The sequence below is a fragment of the Daucus carota genome, chromosome 6 (assembly GCF_001625215.2).
Source record: "Daucus carota subsp. sativus chromosome 6, DH1 v3.0, whole genome shotgun sequence".
Lineage (NCBI taxonomy): Eukaryota > Viridiplantae > Streptophyta > Magnoliopsida > Apiales > Apiaceae > Daucus > Daucus carota.
In genome coordinates this window covers 28,068,735-28,091,075 of record NC_030386.2, presented here as the reverse complement: position 1 = coordinate 28,091,075, position 22,341 = coordinate 28,068,735, and the positions used below count along the sequence as shown (strand labels likewise).

Below are 22,341 nucleotides of genomic sequence, written 5' to 3'. Positions count from 1 at the left end.
TTTTTGATCAAAGATTATAAGTTACTCTTTCATATTTTAAAAAACTGAAAATTACATCTTAAAATAAATTAAAAATTATTTCAGGTGATTTTTTTTTATTTATCACAATTGATAAAACATTAATAAATTTTGGTCAAATTTTGATCAATTTGATCGGTAAAACCAGGTGACAACTAAAAAGCACCCAGGAGTACTAATAATTAACATAACGGGAAGGAATAATATTGAGGGACCGACTTATACCGACAATCCGGATCCCAGTTATTATTACTCAAATTTGGAAACACATGCACGCATAAGTTTAATTTGTACTCCGTTTCGAAAGAGCGGGTGACATGAAGATACGTGTCTAGTTTGGTCATCATATCTCCCGCCCATCAAAACCCTTCCGCCTTGTATAAATATAGAGGTACATAACATGTTTTTCAATACAACAAACACTAGCTACCACCCAAACAAGCTTCCTTATCACATTGTCTCAATATTAACGTTGTACATCTTAACTTAGCCAAAACAGAAAAGAGAAAGTTGTACCACATACATACAAGGTTTTAATACATTAATTTATCAATCACTTGCTAGTTAACATGAACTATGAGGAAACTGAGCTTACTCTAGGGTTGCCTGGACGAGGCACGAAGCGTTTGCTTTCCGGGGAGGCGACAACCAAAGGCGACAAGCCTATGGTGGTGGGATGGCCGCCGGTAAAGGAGCATCGGAAGGGTATTACAATGAGTCGGAGATACGTGAAAGTGGCGGTGGATGGAGCTCCTTATTTGAGAAAAGTTGATTTACAAAGTTATGGTAACTACGATGAGTTGCTGAGTGCGTTACAGGAGTTGTTTGGCTGTTTTACTGAGAGTGATGAGAAGAAGCTCGTGGATTGTGTTAATGGGACACTTGAATATGTACCGACTTATGAAGATAAAGATGGTGACTGGATGCTTCTTGGTGATGTTCCATGGAAGTAAGTCTTTATTTAATTAGTACTGTCAACAGAGATAAACACAGTTTTTAGTCCAAAAATGTAATAATTTTTTTTTACTCTTAAAAGTTAACAAAAAAATGTGTAACATAAGCTCAGAATAATGTTTAAAAAGTACAAAACAGTTTTCATTATTGTTAAAATGCTAACCAGAGGTAGCACGGCTGTCCTCCATATATATACGTTTGTTAGTAACATACATCCCACAAGAAAGAAAAACAAAGGACGAGAATGAGACAATTTTCAGCTAGATAATAGTGTAGCAACTCTGCATATATCTCAAAGATTTAGAGTTAAGCTGTTCAACTAATTTCCGGATGCTAATATGACTGATATTCGTATGTCAGGACCCGGATCTTATATATATCTTTACATAAATACAGTCATATTAATTGCACACTTATAAATAGGGTTAGCTAGGTTTAGTACAAATTTGCTCCTTGAATCATATACACAAATTACCCATCTCGCTAGCTAGTAGAAGTGACCTAGCTAGATTGTACAGAGTTTGCAAGCTACATAAAATTATGGAGTTGTTAGTAGTGAACTGACCAATGTTTGTTTTGGCATATTTCAGAATGTTTGCTCAGTCGTGCAAGAGGCTAAGGTTGATGACGAGAACACCTTCAATATGCTAAGTTCAAATTGATGGATATCATTATGTAAAGGGGAGAGAGTTTTCTCTCTTCTTTTAAACCAGAAAGAACTGTAGATTGATAAAGAACAATATATAGCATACATGTATGGTTCAGATTCTACACCTTATACAGCTAGCTCTAGTTGGTGATACATACAAGTAGAATCTATTGTAATGGGGATTAACTGCATTTTTGGATCGTGCATGTTGCTGTACTGCTATATTCAGCAATATATTTACTATGCACATATTTGATAGTACTACTTGTACAAAGTATCGATAAATGAATAAACTCGTCTAATCAATATTATAAATAAGGTTTAATGACCTTTTAGCCTACTTCGATGGGTGGAAGTTCCGATGCAGTCTCGAAGTTCAAAAATGTACATTTCGACCCTCAAATTATCTTTGTCGTATCTTTTAGCCCTTTTTAAAAATACCAATATAAATCGGGGGATAAATTTGACAATTCATATTCGGGGCAAAGTTTGGGCATACTTTTTAACCCTTAAAGTATACATCTCGTTCCTTTTAACCCCTAAAAAATACATTAAAATACATTAGATGTTCCTTTTAACCCTTAATGTTTAATGCCCCTTTTAACTCTCACGTGTGAAATGTCAACTTTGTCCACCCCGTTATATACCGGTATACGCCGTAAGGGCTAAAAGGTATGATAAAGATACTTTGAGGGTCGAAAGGTACGTTTTTAAATTTCGAGGCCACATCGGAACTTCCACCCAAACTTCAGGGCTAAATAGTCATTAAGCCTATAAATAAATGATAAATTTTTATATAGTTGCGTCAAAAAAATTAAAAATCCTCAACATGCTTTTTTCAAAAAAAAAATAAAAAAAATCCTCAAACATGAGTTTGACACAATTAAAATGATTGTTATTAGCGAAAAGAACACAAAAGAAGAAATCAAGGTGAAAAGAGAAGGGTGGAGGCGAAAACAACAGACAAAAAGTACAAAACCATCTATTAATTCGTTGTCTGAAGGAAAATTACGCAGGCGGAGCCCCCAGGTAACGACAAACTGGAAATTACTAGTAGTCGGAATGTCTACCTCTTTGAGAGCAACGGATCCAATCGTTTGATTTATATCAATTCCAAAGTTGTCGTCTGTAAATTGTTGAACTTTAATGGTTAGAACTTTATACATGACATCGACAACACAGAATTACATTCCTTACAATTCCTGTAATGATTCGTTATAGTTCCTGTAATGATGTGACCCAAACTTTTGTACGATATTTGAGCTGTTGTCTGATTGTCTCTCGATCCGGATCGAATAAATGATGGAGAGAATTAGTTGAGGGGCGCAACTATTAGTTTACTTGCAGCCTATCGACTTTATTTATGAAAAAATATTTCTGGATACAAAATTTTATACATAATAATATGTGACGGGTTTTAATTGGAATAAGGCTAGTGTATTCACATTACACATCTCATATTCCACATCAATTGTTATATCATTATATAAAACTTTTTTATACACAATTTTGTACACCTAACACTCATCTTATTCACATACCAAATCACTTGGTAAAAATTGGAAAAAATACGACATCCATTTTAAGTAAATAAAATAATTGGTCCTGAAGTTGCTCCGGTTGATTTTTGTATTTCATATATCTGTTTTAAAAGAGTAGAAAAGAAAATTTATGCCGACCATATTCTATAGATTTAGATACACAGGTAAATTTTCCTTTACAATTTTCTAAATAAAATTTGTAAATACAAAGTTATGTAATTCAAAAAAAATATTCAAAAATAATTACTATAAAAAAACGTACCAGAAAAGATAGAGGCCAATTTGACTTAAGATATGTTGTCGTTTGTTTAAGATTAAAAAACAACTTACTGTTTAAAGTAAAAAATTGGATTACAACTGAGAAGTTGATTTGTACTTATAAATTATTAAATGTGTTTGAATATCATGAGTTATAAGTTATTTAGAAAAAACTAGTTTTTTTGGCTTTTTTGGGGCTTCTCACCGCTCATTATAAGCGCTTCTAATCTTTTCTCAAACGGTACTGAAAAAGCAAAAGCCAGTTTTATTCTAAAAATGCCGATATGTTTGATTCCCATGCACGCACTGCATCTCGGTGTAATTGTGTCATGCTTTTCTTTTTCTTTTTTTGCAAGGATAATTGTGTCATGCTTATTATTTAATAAAATGCTAAATCAAACTTCTTCCAAAAAAAAAAATTCACAAATTTAGTGAATTTTAATATTACATGAAGAAAAGTAAAACATAAAATAATGAACGTGGTTTGCATTTTGCAGAAGTTAAAAGCTGAAAGCTTTCACTTATTTGCAGTTGTACTGGTAGCTATGTTCGATGTTAGATGTTTAAAGATGCTCGAGAGCACTCTTGCGGTTTTCTTAAAAAATCTTAAGACTCTAATTATGAATTTAAGTGATAATGGTCGAAAGAACTCTTGCCTTGAGGCAGCATGTATGCGTTCGCGGAAATGAAGCCGAAGATGCTTCTCTTTCTCTGCCAAGATTGACATCAGCTTGTGTTATGGTGAATGTGGAACTTAAAGATACGTATGTTTATTATATGCAGATAGCATATATCCTCCGAAGTGAAATAATTTCGAGGAAAATACAGGCTTGTTTTGATTTCCAGAAACTTCTGTTGTTTCCGGGACATGTCAACAAATTGCTATGAGTCCCGGAAAACCTTTAAGCAAATACTCTTATACTTAAGGCTCTTATGCTTGCTTTCTTTGAATTCCATAATTTCACAATAACCGAGTCATGCTACAACTTGAACCTGTAACAAAAAATTATATCATAAAATTTTCGGCATGAGTTAGCTCTATTATATTCGATACATATCTCTGATCTTATTCTCAGGTTTAACAATGTTCACCCCTGCCACGTCAAATTAAAGAAATGTTGCGACTCGTGCTATGTAATCAATTCTTTCAACTGTGATGATTCTCCAAGTGAATAAAAAAATGGTTTTGAATACCAGAACTAACGAAGGATCAGTGTTCCAGCGGTATCATCGACGACCCCTTCTCCTCCGTTGGAGAATCTCTCTGAAAACGACGTTTGTTTCATAAATTTAATCCCCAAGGCTAGACACTCATTCTAGAAGATAGTTTATATTGGTTTCAACGAATCTACTCGTTCTAAACAACAGCTTTGTCGCAAAAATATAATGGAAGCGTGTATGGTATTGTCTGTTTTAAAATTTGTTTTGGATTCGTAGCTGTGGAGTATTAAAATATGGTCGACTGGTCGTTAAACATCTCGTTCTCTCACATCCTTCGTTATTTTCGCCCCCGTTCCCTATATGACAGAGAGCTAGGAGATAATATGATCGTTGGCATCAAGTTTTTAACTGTTCTGGGCTTAATTATTTATATACAATTGATGTGTTTCTAAATTGATTCGTCTCTATGGGTACAAAATAGCCAAGATACTTTATACTGAGTAGAATTAAAAAATGTCTCCTACAAACAATAAACTAGAAGTTCATATAGCAAGTGTATTTGAGGAACTTTTGTTAGTCTGTGGGGCAGTGGTGAAAATTCTCGATCGAAAGAGAATCGAACTCCGGACCTGGATCGAAGAAAGTACAAATTATGATCGGCATCAGTCGATCACTGAAAAAGGACAAAGGAAAAGCCAAAAGCATGTAATTAGCAGGAGTAATTTTGTCCAAAAAGCAGAATTATATTTCTAGCTTTCCCACAGGTGTGCTCCAAGGGTGGACTAACCAATATCTGAAACCAACTTTTGCTATTGTAATTTCCATTGTAAATTATATCTAGACCTAAGTTATAAAACATTATATCTATTGTTATGACAGCAATCTATACTTTAATATGAGTTATCATAATAAGAAAGTGTGTAGAAACTGCATTTCTGTATAAATGTACAGCTATGACCAAAGATAAATAGTCTTCAAAAACCAACTTGAAATTATAAGTGGGAGCCCATTAGCCTAAAGTTATGGGAAGTTGCATTTTGACAATTTCTCTCCAATCCACTTTCAAACTAGTCCTTCTCCTCCTCTGTTTCTCCTACACCAATATCGTTCCAACTAGTTCCCAAGGTCTGCCAGGGTTTCTGCAAGGCCTAGCATGCGGAATAGTGAACTGTGGAGAAGGAACATGCAGAGGTTCGAACACAACAGCGCTTGGTTTCGAATGTGATTGTAGTCCTGGTTGGAAGCAGATTCCTCTTGTTTCTTTCGCCATTCCCTCTTGTGTTCTTCCTAATTGTAAGTCTCATCCCAAGTGTTCGCTTTTCCTTAGGAGCTTTGAATTACCCCGTGACAATGTTATGTGTTCGAGTCCTTGACATTTTGATTTATGTAACTGCAGGCACAGTTGATTTCCAATGCGGAAGCGGAGCTCCACCAATATCATTTCCTCCGCCCCCAGCCGACAATTCTACAAGCCGTAAATATATAAAATATTTGTTTACTAAACTTGGTCGTGTGATTAAACAAATTATAATACAAAAATATGATTGTTCATGATTTTGCAGCTTGTAATTCTGTCTTCTGCGGGAACGGAAAGTGCGTAGTAAATGGTACTAGCTACTACTGCCAATGTGACCAAGGGTATTCCAATTTGTTCGGTAAATCCACCGATGCTTGTTTTGAACAATGTAAGTTGCTCTTCTCTTTAGTCATGAATTATCCCCGTGTGAAATAATTCGATTACGAAAAATTGTACAAGTGATGAAATTAACCTCTTCGGAGATGTTATTCATCTTTCAGGCTACTTTGGAGCAGATTGTAAAGACCTTGGATTAGGGCCGGCACCACCACCCAGTACTAGTTCTGCAGGCACACCGAAAACTGGTACGGAGGAACATCGAGATGATACAAAAGGTCACACTTATAAAATGGCTAACATAAAACAAATATGCAGAGTCATTCATAAAATTGGCCAATCACTGGCCCTCTATCATTTAAGTAGATGATCTTAAGTGTTTGTTATGCAAAAGTTATTATCAGGGAAAATTAGATCGACTCAAACTATTATGAATATTTAATATACAGTAGAATATTCTCTTGAGTATTAGTTATTATTTTAGGATTGCATTCTTCATAATCTCGACCAACTATTATACTGTACTTAACTTATAAAGTTATTTTCTATTGATTGATTTGGGCGCAGGAAAAAATGGAGCATCGAACATTATGAAGAATTTTCAAGCCCTTGTTATAGCGACAATAGCATTAGTCTTTATAACATGAATGTGGCTAGAGATGATGTAAGGGTGTACTGGTGTAGACATAGAAGTACCTAAAGTATTTCTCAGGCAAAAAATAACCCATGAATTCTACCAAATCAATTACCAGAGGTATCTATGTATAGTTATACTGAATTCTACTGATTCTAAGTGGCACTTCTTAGAAAAGAAATATTGTCTTCATAATTAATTATTTTGTATTTCAACGAATTAGATTCATGTGAACTTAAGGAAAACAAAAGCTTTAGAACAAGAAAAGATATAGTACAAATTAATTGGAACCTCACCACGTTGATTCCATGCAAGTGAGAAGAAATAAGTGAAATATGTCTTGGCATCGATGCATTTCTGCCTCGCAGTTGTGTCCGGGATAGATAATTAAAAACTAATCTAAATGACTAAACAGATTATTAATAGAATTAATTGTTTATTTAAAAAAGGGTTTTCCTCTTCTTCATTTTATGAAAAAAAATTCTTAAATATCCCAAGAAAATAACATTTTTATTTATAAATCTTATTAAAGTTTTTATAACCACACATTCTTGTATTACAATTTTTTATAATCTCTATCTCGTTTTATTTGATCTTCTTGAAAAATGTGTCACTTTGGTTCACACAAAATGACACATAGGGAGCAAGTAATATATAATTATTTCATATATAGTATAAATTTGTAAATACATAAATAAATAATTAATTTTATATTTAAAATTAATGATGTTTATAGTTATTCTTGCCGCATCATCTCGACCAACTAAAATTAAAACAAATTATCGAGAATTAATTAGATTTATATGTGATTGGTACATACAAGCAAGAGGTAGTATTTTAAAACCAATGACTAATTTAAGCTTAAATTATCTATAATCATTTTACGTGTAATATGTTAGACTTTATTTAATAAAATCAAAACTATAATTAAGGATCTATATATCATAAAAATAATGCATATTAGATATTTAACAAATATCGCTAACAAATTAATAAATTATCTTACATATATAATTCGACCTTCTACATTATATAATTAATACAAAGATATATGTTATACATAGTTATATTATATTTATCCAAAATTGATGAATGGTTTTTTTATCCTAATTACAACATTTTTGTATTTTTTACATTAAATTATTCTTTTAATTTTAACTTTAAAAAATTTATATTTTCTGATTTTTATTTTTTCACAATTATCAAATTTTAATCGAATATATCAATTAAAAATTGAACATGACGTCCAGGCATAAATATAACGGAAGCCATTCGTGACCCAACTAATCTGGCTAACTTTTGAACACATGTGCGCTTGCTGAAGTGTATACATGAAAAATGCTAGAGATAGGTGAACTATTTCAAAGTAATCCTTGTGACATTTAAGAAGTGTGACATTTAAGAAGTTTAAATGTTTATACACATTAATAGTGTATATTAGAAACCTAAGATTAAATTAAGTGTTTGTTTGTTGTACATTGTTTTTACACTAAAATTTTAATCAGTGTATATATACACACATCTTATGAATTAAGGGTTTATTATTAAGAGAATAATATATTTGTATTGATTCATACCACTAGGTGATCATTTCAAAACTAATATAACTAATAATAAATCCTAAAATGATTGTATTTAAATAAAATTTATGTATATATTTTAAGAGTAAAGTTCAATGGAGTACGAGTATTGGAGTACAAAATTGGATAAAATGTAATCTATTCATCTAAATTTAAATTTTTTTGTTCAATAATATTCGTAAACATTTAATAACCTGCACATTATGTTCTACACAACATAAACATTGTAATCAAAAAGTAGAATAATGATTTTTATACATTAAAGGACTCTATGTTCTGCAATATAACTAATAAGCAGAACAATAATGTTAATACTTGTTAAAGTTGTTTTTGTGTACTCCATAGAACTTAACTCTATATTTTAATATATATACACACACATACATATACATATATTATATATAAATATATATATATATATATATATATATATATATATATATATATATATATATCCTTCTACGTGGATAGAAAATTTAGGATATATCTGTATACAGCGTGCATAACGAATAACCGCGAGAATTGATAACAGTCAATAGCACTGACATCCACGTTCACAGACAGACCACGATCAAGTTTCTCAGTTTCTGACACCTTTGCAGGCTACGCTTGACTTATTGATATTCTGACGATTGACCTTTGGTATATGGCAGAGACGATGCAATACAGAGACATTCAGTAATAGTTTGTCTGATACACACACTGACACACACACACATATATATAATCTAATCTGTGTGTCAGTGATAATTATACTGAATATTATTTATTATCTAAATTTTGGTGCAAATAATGATAGAGAAAACCTGAATTGTCTTGGAATCATGTGTAAGACAATACAAGCTACTGAGAGATGAATCTAAATAATATTATTAATTATTTAAATTTTAAAAAAGATTATAATCATTTTAAAACATATTGACAAAAGGAATTTGATAGTACTGGCTGTTAAAATAACTTGAGAAAGAAACAATCTATTGCAAATGACATTGATTGTTTTAATTGCTAGTTATAAGTCTACAACATATGCAACACATTGCTGAGAAATTTTAACAGTGTTTTACCATGTTCTTCACACATGAAATATAAACCAGCCGACAATTCTACAAGCCGTAAGTTATAAATATAAAATAGTATATGTTATTATGTTTTACTTAACTTGGATATGTAATTAAACAAATTATAATACAAAAATATGATCATTCATGATTTTGCAGCTTGTAATTCTGTTTTTTGCGGGAACGGAAAGTGCGTGGTAAATGGTACTAGCTACTACTGCCAATGTGACCAAGGGTACGCCAATTTGTTCGGTAAATCTACAGATGCTTGTTTTGAACAATGTAAGTTGCTCTTCTCTTTAGTCATGAATTATCCCCGTGTGAAATAATTCGATTACGAAAAATTGTACAAGTGATGAAATTAACCTCTTCGGAGATGTTATTCATCTTTCAGGCTACTTTGGAGCAGATTGTAAAGACCTTGGATTAGGGCCGGCACCACCTCCCAGTACTAGTTCTGCAGGCACACCGAAAACTGGTACGGACTACGGAGGAACATCAAGATGATACAAAAGGTCACAGTTATAAAATGGCTAACATAAAACAAATATGCACATTCATTCATAAAATCGGCCAATCACTGGCCCTCTATCATTTAAGTAGATGATCTTAAGTGTTTGTTATGCAAAAGTTATTATCGAGCAAAATTAGATGACTCGAACTATTATGAATATTTAAAATACATAGACCGATTAATATTATGCTGTACTTACACTAGTACAGAATAGGCTTTTAGCTACGGTCAGATTAGGCCTTTAGCGTCGGTGTTTCAGCGTAGTATATGAACCCGACGCTATAGGGTGGTCTCTCTTGAGTCGGTTAAAAAGACCGACGCTTAAAGTGATCAAGCCACGGTTAAACGCCGACGCAATAAACCTTTTGACCGACGCTTAAAGTCCATTTTATGCGTCGGTTCTTCAGAATGCCGTTGCTTAAGCTAGAGTTTTATGCGTCGCCGGTCAAAAGAACCGACGCTATAAGTCATTCTTTTAGCGTCGGTTAGTCAATATGCCGTTGCTTAAAGTCATGATTTGTTGGTAAGTCATAAGTGTCGCCAGTCAAACGACCGACGCTAAAGATTAATCTTAAAGCGTCGGCAATCAAACTGCCGTGGCTTAAAGTATTTTTTTTTTAATTTTTTTTCCTAGCTGTTGTGCCATATTTATATTATATAATACATATATTAACCCTGCGCATCATTCATTCATGTAAATTAAATCCAACAACAAATACCCAAAGTCAATAGCACTAATTAAACTTAAATTACAAAAACTTAAATGTGGGAATTAATCAATGTACATTAAGATTAAAATGTATTACAACCCATAATTCTTCTTGTGAAATTACATGTCAACACAAAAAATTATGAAATCAGTGTAGTAATAAGCCAGTTGCCTCGAAGTCTTCGCTCTCGTCCTTAGCACTAAAAAGCTTGTAGTGGCCATTATAGTTTGTCAACTAGCTGTATATATAAACAAAACAAATCAATAAGGAGTTCAATGATTACAAACGAATACATATAATTTGTTGTACCTGATTATATAGTGAAGTGAAAAATATAATTTAATTAATGGAAGAAGTTGTTTGCAAACCTGATCATAGACATTCAACTGTAAAAAACTCAGGCTTTGTGACAACATTTTCTGGCCTTTTTTCATGACCTTTTTTCTTCTCCAACGATACGGGTACCTAATAAATCACAGTTAGAAGCACAAAAAGAAAAGCAATTGAATGCGAAAAAAATTCAGTACCTTAATATAAATTATATACCTGTCCTAAGATCACGAGCTCCTTAGGCCACTGCACAAAACAACCCTCAGCATTTCCAAAACGAGCTCCTTTGTAAAACACTGAATGTCAACTAATCAAGCGTGGAAAACATAAGCATCCAGCAATAAGTATTCTGTACTATGGAAAGAAAATCCCAGAAGAGCTCATGACAATCAGCAATACGACCTATCAATGACATAAAACATTGTTCAACAATAAATGGTCTGCATTGGCCATATTAGAGTAGTTGAGAAATCTTGCAGTCAAGGAGTTATAGTTTAAGGTGATCAACTATTATTTGTGCAGAATGCTACCAGTAGATGACTTAAGGGCAGTTTCATTATTAAGTTTATGTTCCAGATCCCAAATCAAGCACATGTTAAATCTCTGGAATACCGCCTACTGTCAACCAAGTTAGAGACTCAGATAAGTTAAATGAAATCAAATCAAGCACAAGGAAATGTTTCATAAAAGTTACTGGACTTTAAGAGAATAGCTATATTTCAGGATCAGTAAAAGGTCAAGCACCCTTTAAGAATGAACTATCTATTCAAAAGAAAACAGTACAATCACAACCTACCCTGTAGTTCCAGAGTAAGCCTTAAGCCTCATCAAGGTTAATGGGTCTATTCAGGCTGCTATATATGATAAACATAACAAAGTTTTGGTCCCTAAGTCCAAGTTATTAGTTAAGGTGTAAAAGTTTCATGTATGCTAAAACTGATATCAGGCCAGACATCAGAATCATATAAAAATCACATAAGAATAGTTAATCAAAACAAACCTCATATTGCAGTATGAAGTAATGGCTGAAAACAAGTTTATTATTTCAAACTGTAAACAAATTTAGAAACACAGGATAGTATATTATTTCAAACTGTAAACAAATTTAGAAACAGAGGATCATCAGATTGCAGTACCCATGACAAACTTTCATATAGAACTCATACCTTAATGTCATTCCAAATTACATCTTTTAATCCTTGAGTTACTGCATCCCAACTTTCCAAATTTATATCAACTTGAAACCGGACAACCGATCCTAAATAAATGGTGAAATCTCTAAGCATGTCCCCACATGGCTGACCATATTCATCAAAATTAATGGTACACTTTCCAAGTCTTTTTTTCAGTTTTTTGCAGAACGTAGGACCCCTGGTCTTTTTGTTGCTTGCTAAACCAGAACCCGATGTTGCATTATCTTCTTCATCCATGACTATTACCTGCATATGAAAACAATCCATATATGTATGCTTAGCAACAGGTTTTTTGAATTCAACTATTAAAAACTTCAATGGTAGCGTGCAAACAGAATTATCAGTATTATAAATATACACTGAATGATACACTATAACATTTCTGGTTTGATCTAGAAAGACTTTAATTTTAGTTTTCAGTTAACCTGTATTACTATACAGTGAATAGCACTCTTCTTTCAATTTTTGATTAAACTGACCTATATAAACTCTATAATTGTCCATATTCAGCGACGACAAATGCTTGTTTATCTATTACTAATTTCTTTGGTGTTGGAAGGAAATTTAATCCCTATGTTCTAAAGTTCTACATGTAGCCCACTAGGTAACTCCAAATCAACTTACAAGAATTAAAATAGCATAAAAGTTACCACCATACCACTATATACAGATCTTACTTGAGTTTTCCTATAAATATAAAAAAAGGTTCCTCACTTTGATATTTTCATATTTTTGTTCATAAATGATATTATTTACAAAGCATAGACCCTTGTATTAGTTGGCATTTTATTTTATTTGCTGTCAAGAATACAAATTTATATAAATAAAAAATATTTATTAATTACTAGAAAATAATCTTATTACCAGGACCTTATTACTAGAAAAAAAATGTAATAAGTATGTAAATATCCCGAGGACCTTATTACCTTCCATCAATCCATATAGTCAAGCTTCCAAATTACCCTCAACAACTAAATATTCTGCACCTTTGACATAACCCCGCATCTTGATTTTAATAATTCTGAAACACCGAACAACTTATTGCCATAAAAAAAAGATAGAGTTAAGATGACTAGATGTCTATTTGTCAAAAAATGGAAGGGGGAACACACTGATAACTAAACTGACTTAGAATAGAGCTCTGTATTTAAGGAATTTTCATTTATAACTTTAATCAAAAGAAAATCATGTCATGCGTGGTTATTGGTTATTTAACATTTTCACATATGCAGGTTAGCCACTTCTGATGCTTACTCCATGTAGAGCATTTAGAGAGTGAATCTTGCCAAATTTGTACTCTTATTTTGTCTGATAACGAAGTGGTGTAGTTTAAAATAGGTAAAGGCACGGTCTACATATTTTGCAAATGAGTGTGACCTAAAATACCAACAGTATATAGATTCAGCTCTCACCAACAAAGTCATTCAACTGATCCCAGGATGTTCTGTTTTCCCTTAAACAACCCTGCCATCTTTATAAAATTGTGAATAAAACAGAACAAAATTTATCATAGTTAGACTATAAAACTAGAATTTCATATAAACACATGTCCACTAATATATCAAAATAAAAGTATAATACAAAAAAATGTACTTAATTAAACTACTAAGAATCGCTAATCTCTATATATGACACAAATGTAGACTCAATACAGGGCAACAAAAATGTGCTCAATCTATACACTATTTTCATGTGCATGCTATTCACAATATCCCTTAGTTATCACGTGTGAGAGTACTGAGTCAAACAGCTAGGAAATTTCATATATATTAAGAAAACAAAAGAGAGAGAAGTAATAGTGCAAACCAGGTGAAGAGGTACAGATACACTGTTGGCAGCAAAAGCTAGATTATTGTGTTCATTAGTTCTTCTGACAGGAATGTAAAACTGCACCTCATCTAAATACTGAAAATATAAAGAAAATGAAATCCCGTTAGTGAGAGTTTAAAAACTGAAGTCACGTTGTAAACATTCAACAATCCTAAAAAAATGCTCACCAGAACAGAACTAAAGCTAACGCTTCTCTTGACTTCTGATTCGGAGACCAGGCAAGATTTTTATTCAGCTTTTTCGCCTTCATAAACAGTCAACACACAACCCCAATTTCAAATTCAAATTCAAATATCTGTTCCTTCAAATTGCGTTAATTTGAACTAATGTATATAATACATACATACCTAATTTCAAAATCCCCTAATTTTGATGAACCTGACAAATTGAAGCCAGCAAATTGAAGCTCTCAGACCTAACAAATTGAACCCAGCAGATTGAAGCTCTCAAACCCAACAAATTTAAGCTTTCAAACCCAACAAATTGAAACCCACCAAATCAAAATCCAACATATCGAGATGAATATTTGCAGCAACTTATCGAGATGACACCAACCTTTTTACTGAGAAATTAAGATGGAGAAGTCGAGATGGAGGCAACAAGCAATTGATTTCCAGCGCAATGGAGAAATCGAGTCGGGGCGATGGAGAAATCGAGTTGGGGCGATGTAGCGACCTTCGTCGTGGGAGCGAACGTGATTTTGTGGGATTGATTTTACTGAGTTGGGAGTTAGGCTGATTGAGGCTAATATTCAGAATTTATATTTTCTTTTTAAGTATATTATTTATTTATTACGTCGGGTAAAAAACATGCCGACGCATAAAACTCTCATCTATAGCGTCGGTGGTTTGTCAACCGACACAAAAGAACAGTTTTGGGCGACGCAGTTAAGCAAACCGACGCAGGAAATAGCTCTTAGGCGTCGGTCATTTAAAAGACCGACGCTAAAATGTAAAGAAATTGAGTTTATGCGTCGGTTAATATTAGAACCGACGCTTTAAAGGGTTTTAGGTGACGGTGTTTCATAGAACCGACGCAGTAGGGGCGTTGCAAAAAGACTTTTTTGTACTAGTGTTAACTAATAAAGTTACTTTCTATTGATTGATTTGGGCGCAAGAAAAAGTGGAGCATCGAACATTATGAAGAATTTTCAAGCCATTGTTATAGCGACAATAGCATTAGTCTTTATAACATGAATGTGGCCAGAGATGAGTTGAAGAATAACAATGCAATTCCTATTGAGCTGATCTCGCGGTTTATATAGGCCAGTTATAAAAATCCTTCTTTTTTTAGGCAAAAAATAACCCATGACTTCTACCCTATCAATTAGCAGAAGTATCTATGTATAGTTATACTCAATTCTCCTGATTCTAAGAGGTAATTCTTAGAAAAGAAATATCGTCTTCATAATTAATTATTTTGTTTTTCAACGAATTAGTGTCATATGAACTCAAAGAAGGAAAAAAAAGCATCATAGAAGAGTTAAAAATTTGAGACGCCTGTTTTGCTTGGGGCCTTGGGTTACTTGAATTTCTGGTACGATGTTTCTAGTTTTTACTGTAAGCTTGATGCTATTTCAACTCTGTTTGTTCTAATATTAGCAGCATGTTAAAAAGAACTAAGACAGAGTCTGATATATAGCTGGTCCCAAACAGGGTTCGATCACCATAATAGCACTATCAGTTGTTTGGTTTCTTTTATAATTATTATTATTATATGCAAGCAATGAAAAATATAATAAATACACTTGAATAACAAATGAGAAACAAACAGGAACTTTGCACCAAAAATTTAAAAGTTTCTCAAGCAAAAGCAAACAAGTGGAACCTCACCATGTTGATTCCACGTGAGGAAAATATGTTAGATATTTGAAATGAGGTACTGTACATGTCGAAAGTTGGTATTCGTCGGAGCTCCCCCGGCTAATACTCCTCTATGTCGTTTAAACAGCTCCATATATGTCTTTGATGAAAATATATAACAAAAAGTAAAAACCTACAATTGAAGTATTCATTTTCTATACATTCATAATAGATACTATAATGAATTCATGTACGAGTAGAGTGTCTTTTTACTAAAACGAGAAAATAATTGTATGATTAAAATATTTATTGCATCAATGAAATAAGAAAATGGGCATTTTTTTAGTGACAAATAATAATAAAAAGTATACTTTCACTTATCTACTTCGGAAAATGCATTAATTATATAGACCAAGTTTGAAATTTAGAAAATAGGCTAAAAATGAGAGTTTTGAATGTTATATCATATTTAGAAAGTTAGAAACTAAAACGTCATATCAAATTGAATACAATATATATTAGTAGATTTTCTCTAATTTTTTATATGACACTTTAATTTTTGGCACAAATTTTTAATTGTTTTGATTGGATAATTAAACATATTATTTTTAAAATTTTCTTTCTCAATATATAAATATATTATTATAATAAATTTTAATCTACAAATAAATTAAATAATAATTTTTACTATTCAATCAACTATGTGTTAAAGGTCCAAGTATCAAAGAAAAAAGATAGAGGGGGTGATTCAGAAAGCTAACTGTTGTTTCTTTATGTTGTACATGTGTGCCTGGCAGTTGTTTCCCGGATCCATGAGATCATTAAGAACTAATCTAAATGACTAAATTGATTATTAATATAATTTACTGTTTGTTTTAAAGGAGTTTTCCTCCTCATTTTATGTAAAAAAAATTTTAAAAGTTCAACGAAAATAACATTTTAATTTATAATAATTTTTTTGAAATTTTTACAACGTATACAATTTTTTTAATCATTTTCTCTTTTTATTTGATTTTCTTGAAAAATGTGTTACTTTGAAAAAGTAATCCTCCATGACATATAAGAAGTTCAAATTTTTATACACAGTGATTATGTATACTAGAAATCTAAGATTAAATTAAGTATTTATTTATTGTGTAATGTTTTTCACACTAAAATTTTAATCATGTATATGAACTAAGTGTTTCTGATGAGAATGATATACTTGTATTGATCCATACAATTAGGTTATCGTTTCAAAACTAATATAACTAATAATAAATCATACAATGATTGTATTTAAGTAAAATCTATGTATATGTTTTAGTGTGTGTATATATGTATATATATCATGTGTGTATATATGTATATATATCATTTTATGTGGATAGAAAATTTAGAGTATACGTGTATGCACTGCAGCACAACCAATCACCAGAATTCATAACAGTCAATGACCTATTAATTAAGCACTGATATCCACGTTCACAGACGTTCACAGACAAATCAAGAGCAGAGTTTCTCAGTTTCTGGCACCTTCCCTTGACTTATTTATATTCTGACAGTTGGCCTTTCGTATTTATATTCTGACAGTTGGCCTTTCGTATATGACAGAGGTGATGTAATACAGAGACATTGTTTATCTAGTTTATACTCACTGAAAGGACGCTGGACGCTGTGTCAGTGATAATTATACTCCCTCCGTTTCAATTTACATGTCCACTTTCAAAAAAAAAATTGTTTCAAATTAATTGTCTACTTCAACTTTCAATGCAAAATTATATTTCCAAAGTCAATTCCACTCCACATATCACTTATTTATATTTCCTAGATCAATCTCACTCCACATATTTTGATCATTTAATGCAGTTAATTGGTGAACATTTATTTTTCTTAAATTGTGTAATTTTTTTAAAGTGTACATCTAATTTGAAACGGAGGGAGTACTGAATATCATTTATTATCTAAATTTCAGTGTAGATACTGAGAGAGAAAATTTGGATTGTTTTGGAATCATGTCTAAGAGAATAGAAGCATACTGAGAGATGAACTTTATTAAAATTATAATCATTTTATAATTGATAAAACATGCTAATAAAAGGAATTGTGATTATTATTAAATAGTACTGACTGTTAAAACAACGTGAGAGAAATAAATTTATTGCAAATGAGATTGATTGTTTCAATTGCCAGTGATAAGTCTACAACATATTCAACATATTGATGAGAAATTTTAACCGTGTTTTGCCTTCTTAACTCATGCAATATAAACATGTATTAAAAAATGATATAGTTATTAGTGATAGTGCATGCAAGAATAATCAGCAGGTTAAATTAGATACTACTTTTAAATTTTACAATCATGAATGAATAATTAAGGTAATACTGAGATTAATATTCACTCAAAATGAAAATCTGAACTTACCTTCCCTTTCTGTCAATGATATTCTGATGAATCGCATTGCTTTGTAACAGTGACAACCCAAAAAGTGCCATATCTGTATAAACATCTCTAAACGAATGACCACCATAAGTAGTACTAGTTAACAATGAGATGGTCCCTCGTTTTTCTCAACATTCTGCGAGCACTTCCACAGCAAGAAAAAACTCCTATAAAGTAGATGTCTCGAAGACAGGGGATGACCCATCTGCAAATACATAAAAAAAAAAGTATTTTGTATTAAAAAAATGACTAAAAATATGAGACTAATTTTCCATAGCGACTTAGTCCCGAGTGCTATCTGTTTAGTTATATCATAGATGTTGATAAACATATAATAATAAAATTAATTTTGATAATTATTCATTTCAATAATGAAATTAATATTTATTTGAAAACAATAATAGTATTCAAAAAAATACATCCTATCTATTTCTAATATTAACCCGATTTTGAGTTTATTTTGAATTATAATAAATTAACTTAACATCCAACTATATACTTTTGACTTGGAATGGAAAATAATCTAATACTGGTATTAAAATTTGCCAAACACGCTCCCTAATATATCTGTTAGTTTAAATTATATCATCAAATAATCTAAATTACTCAATTTATATAATGCAATTTATTTCTTCCTAATCATGATGTGTGTGTATACTATCAAATAAATAGAATAATCTTTTATTGAGAAAAAGTATGGAATATTTGTATTTTTATTTAGCTTCAAAAAATTAAAATAATAAAATTATTATGAAAGATCAATTACCGTCACCGGTCAATAAATTTTAAGAACATACCATTTAATTATAATTTTTTATATAATTAAAAAAAATAGTCTTATTTTATTTTGACTTAGTCAAATTATCAAAATTTGATCAACAATCACACATATCATATGATTAAAACAAAATTAAAATACATATCATTAGAATGTATATTTAAATCTATTCTATAATTTTTAGTAATTTTAAAAATTATAAAAGATAAATTTCTATTTACATATTAGTTTATTTAATTATTAAAAAGTCAAATAAAATTATTATTTTAAAATGGTTGAGTGCGCTATTATCTGGCCAGTTGGGTGGGTTTAAAATAAATGTGCTTAAAATAAAATAAATAAATGAATAAAAATTAGAAGCAACGTGAAACAAAATTCTCAGCATTTTACAAATATTTCTTGATATTTTATAAATTGCTTCTAACTTATATAATCAGGAGCCGGGTCTTATTTTTTTATTTTGTCATAAGAAGCTGGGCTTTTAAGTCGGCCAAGTCCCCGATACTTTCTCGGGACAGAAGAATTGGTGGCCGTGAGAGCTGCTGCAATATTGCTTTGTCTGTGAGGACAAGATGAGACTCATATTATGTACTATCGAGGGATTGTTGTTATTATATTGTCTAATGACAATTAACCTCAAACTTCCTTTCACGAAATTTCCTGTCTCTTATCAACACACTTCCCAATACTTCCCATCATTCTCTAGGTAGTAACCCTTCGATGCCCTCAAATTTTACCCTATATATAAGCTATACATATCCCATCAAGTTTCCTCACCAAAATTACTTTGAAAACATTCCACCTTGCAACACATATCCATTTCTAGAGCTTAAAACTTTTGTTTCCAAGTACAAGAAGCTTCTTTCACTCACCTCCTCCCATTTTTGTACACACATTGTCCTGAGTTTCCTAGCATCAGTCATGCCTTCAAGAGTTTCAGATTCTCTGGCCCTTCACCCTGTATTCCAACATAACCACAACCAATATTTGGACTTGAACTCCCTCGAAGAGTTGCCTGATTCGCATGCATGGTCTTCTGAGCTAGACAAGCTTTCGGCTAGTCCAGATGATCATGGCGAGTCCAACTTACCTGTAATCGACTTAAGTGACCCCATAAATGGCCCGAAACATCTTGTTCATGCATGCAAAACATGGGGAGCTTTCCAATTAATAAACCATGGAATCTCTAACCAACTTGTAGACAGCATGGAGGCTGCTACAAGAAAGCTCTTCTCACTGCCTATTGAACAGAAGCTCAAAGCTGAGCGCCAAGAAGGGGGTTGTGGCTATGGCCCTTTCCGGATCTCCTCTTTCTTTCCCAAACGCATGTGGTCTGAAGGCTTCACCATTGTTGGCTCTCCTCTTCAACATGCTCGACTACTTTGGCCAGAGGATTACTCTGTTTTCTGGTATTTAAATATCAAATATTATATTGCATTTTCACATCTTATGTTGCATGCATTCAATTATGAAAAACCCCTTTTTCAAGAAAATCTGTAAACAATGTTTCGATATCATAAGGTACTGTCAGATTTATTTCATGAAAATTGAGGGGAAACAAGGCCACAGATATATTTTATAGGTGGGGTACCTACATATCGATAGGTGTAGAATCTAAATATTAGATAAAGATAAGCAGATTTTCTTTAATTTACTAGTTGCCTTGTCCAAAAAAAGCAAGAAATGAATTATTAATTTCATTATGGACCCATATAAAAGATATAGGAGATATAGCATTCACATAAATCAAATCATCTTTTTTATCCGACAAGAATTTTTTTTCCTTATCTTATAAAACAGTGTTCTTCTAATCAACAATGTAATTCTGCATTGTAGTGATGTAACAGAAGAATACCAGAAAGAAATGAAAAAACTAGCTGGAAAGATTATGTGGATAATGCTGGAGGCACTAGGCATAACAAAGGAAGACATCATATGGGCAGGGCCAAATGGAGAATTTGAGGCCTCTGGAGCTGCCTTGCAGCTGAACTCATACCCGGTCTGTCCCGACCCGGATCGGGCCATGGGTCTAGCAGATCATACTGATTCCACTCTTCTCTCAATCCTGCACCAAAGCAACCAAAGTGGACTACAAGTGTTTCGGGAAGAAATGGGATGGGTCACTGTCCCTCCTGTTGAAGGAGCATTAGTAGTGAACATTGGTGATCTGCTCCACATACTAACAAACGGGTCGTATCCGTCAGTGCTCCACCGGGTCACTGTCAACCGGGAGCGACACCGTTATTCCATGGCTTACCTGTATGGTCCACCACACAGTGCTGAGATCTCGCCTCTATCCAAATTAGTGGATCATCAGCATCCACCTCTATATAGGCCGGTGACTTGGAGTGAGTATCTTGGAATGAAAGCAATCCTTTTCTATAACGCACTTTCTTCTCTTAGGCTTTGAGCTCCTAGAGATATATGGATCCTGTCCTGGATCATATTAATGTTGTGTTTTTGTTTAGTTGCTAGTAGTTCTAGTATGTTGTTGCTTTGTTCTCCAGAGTACTTTAGTTAATTATTATCTGAGTATGTTGTGTGGTTATAAGATCCAAGATTTCACTGTTGGAATTTTTGGAATCATGCGATCAATCATGCAAATTCTCTTTTCCAACGAAAAAGATTTCAAATCAAAGATTAAATTGTTCCTTCATTTTATTATAGGCAGCACAACACGGGCCTATGTTGCTACTTTGTCCTGCCCTACAACATGGTAAAATCCCATTTTTGAAACAATTCATCGCCAGCTGTCTTTCAACGAAATTTGAAATACCAAAGAGAGGCAATATGCTCATTAGCAACACTCACAAGATACTCCCTCCGTTTCAAAATATATGACACTTTGACTTTTTACATACATCTCAAAGTGTTTTAACCAATCACCTAGAATCATCATTTCTTTTAAAAAAAATTATACTTTAAAATTTTGACTATATACTTTTGTTTAAAAAAATAAAATTTTAAAAATAATAAATATAAATATATGATCAAAAGATCTTAAATTACGTGCAAAAAGTCAAAGCGTCGTAATTTTGAAACGGAGAGAGGAGTCAACTAACTTGGTCATGTCTGAACCATATCTTTATTCAAACTTCCGCCAAATGTTCTAACTCTAGTACAGGATCGAGCTTTCTTAGCTACCATGCCATCTTTTATATATGAACAACGAAAATTGAAAAAATCTTTCCTTACTTATTACATGTATGAAGATATAACCTGGAGTTTAGTTAAAGGGTCCTGGTCCTCAGCACGTGTATCCTGGGAACTCTTATA

General features: G+C 32.3%; 4 protein-coding genes and 1 long non-coding RNA gene across 15 annotated transcripts; 4 read left to right on the top strand and 1 right to left on the bottom strand.

Moving 5' to 3' along the window:
- Nucleotides 1-322: 322 nt before the first annotated feature.
- On the top strand, nt 323-1,886 carry LOC108226833 (auxin-responsive protein IAA1). Its single transcript, XM_017401826.2, has 2 exons — nt 323-967; nt 1,563-1,886. Exons 1-2 carry the CDS (start codon nt 588-590, stop codon nt 1,621-1,623), a joined length of 441 nt encoding a protein of 146 aa, XP_017257315.1. The 5' UTR covers nt 323-587; the 3' UTR covers nt 1,624-1,886.
- Nucleotides 1,887-5,437: 3,551 nt separating this feature from the next.
- LOC108226977 (uncharacterized) lies at nt 5,438-7,034 on the top strand. 2 transcript variants are annotated; one of them, XM_017401970.2, is made up of 5 exons: nt 5,438-5,874; nt 5,978-6,055; nt 6,144-6,266; nt 6,379-6,492; nt 6,782-7,034. In XM_017401970.2, the coding sequence occupies exons 1-5, from the start codon at nt 5,604-5,606 to the stop codon at nt 6,859-6,861; spliced, it is 666 nt and encodes a 221-aa protein (XP_017257459.1). In that variant the 5' UTR covers nt 5,438-5,603; the 3' UTR covers nt 6,862-7,034. The 2 variants fall into 2 exon arrangements, with proteins under 2 accessions (XP_017257459.1, XP_017257460.1); XM_017401971.2 differs by having other exon boundaries at nt 5,442-5,874; nt 6,379-6,462; nt 6,782-7,033.
- Nucleotides 7,035-9,645: 2,611 nt separating this feature from the next.
- LOC135147117 (uncharacterized) lies at nt 9,646-9,965 on the top strand. Its single transcript, XR_010284612.1, has 2 exons — nt 9,646-9,768; nt 9,881-9,965. It is a non-coding gene; the product is annotated as an uncharacterized LOC135147117 (long non-coding RNA).
- A 751-nt stretch (nt 9,966-10,716) lies between these two features.
- On the bottom strand, nt 10,717-14,815 carry LOC108224883 (uncharacterized). 10 transcript variants are annotated; one of them, XR_001807492.2, is made up of 9 exons: nt 14,411-14,813; nt 14,231-14,307; nt 14,040-14,138; nt 13,646-13,704; nt 13,160-13,254; nt 12,207-12,479; nt 11,257-11,442; nt 11,079-11,175; nt 10,717-10,948 (listed from the first exon to the last, which is right to left on the bottom strand). XR_001807492.2 is itself a non-coding variant. In XM_064078889.1 (8 exons), exons 4-6 carry the CDS (start codon nt 13,655-13,657, stop codon nt 11,395-11,397), a joined length of 333 nt encoding a protein of 110 aa, XP_063934959.1. In that variant the 5' UTR covers nt 13,658-13,704; nt 14,040-14,138; nt 14,231-14,307; nt 14,411-14,815; the 3' UTR covers nt 10,717-10,948; nt 11,079-11,175; nt 11,257-11,394. The 10 variants fall into 10 exon arrangements, 4 of the variants coding, with proteins under 4 accessions (XP_063934959.1, XP_063934958.1, XP_063934957.1 ...); XR_001807494.2 differs by having other exon boundaries at nt 11,257-11,347; nt 13,646-14,138; nt 14,411-14,815; XR_001807489.2 differs by having other exon boundaries at nt 13,646-14,138; nt 14,411-14,814.
- A 4,970-nt stretch (nt 14,816-19,785) lies between these two features.
- Nucleotides 19,786-21,564, top strand: LOC108225406 (gibberellin 3-beta-dioxygenase 2). The gene is made up of 2 exons (XM_017400257.2): nt 19,786-20,474; nt 20,902-21,564. Exons 1-2 carry the CDS (start codon nt 19,786-19,788, stop codon nt 21,473-21,475), a joined length of 1,263 nt encoding a protein of 420 aa, XP_017255746.1. The 3' UTR covers nt 21,476-21,564.
- The last annotated feature ends 777 nt before the right edge of the window (nt 21,565-22,341 follow it).

Bases quoted from the DNA above. Each gene is read 5' to 3' on its own strand.
- LOC108226977 (XM_017401970.2), top strand. From the start codon at position 5,604: ATGGGAAGTTGCATTTTGACAATTTCTCTCCAATCCACTTTCAAACTA. The intron at 5,875-5,977 runs GTAAGTCTCATC...ATGTAACTGCAG, and splicing joins CTCTTGTGTTCTTCCTAATT to GCACAGTTGATTTCCAATGC. The intron at 6,267-6,378 runs GTAAGTTGCTCT...TTCATCTTTCAG, and splicing joins CGATGCTTGTTTTGAACAAT to GCTACTTTGGAGCAGATTGT.
- LOC108226833 (XM_017401826.2), top strand. From the start codon at position 588: ATGAACTATGAGGAAACTGAGCTTACTCTAGGGTTGCCTGGACGAGGC. The intron at 968-1,562 runs GTAAGTCTTTAT...GGCATATTTCAG, and splicing joins CTTGGTGATGTTCCATGGAA to AATGTTTGCTCAGTCGTGCA.
- LOC108225406 (XM_017400257.2), top strand. From the start codon at position 19,786: ATGCCCTCAAATTTTACCCTATATATAAGCTATACATATCCCATCAAG. The intron at 20,475-20,901 runs GTATTTAAATAT...TCTGCATTGTAG, and splicing joins GAGGATTACTCTGTTTTCTG to TGATGTAACAGAAGAATACC.
- LOC108224883 (XM_064078886.1), bottom strand. The intron at 11,443-12,206 runs GTATGAGTTCTA...TGTCATTGATAG, and splicing joins TAATTTGGAATGACATTAAG to GTCGTATTGCTGATTGTCAT.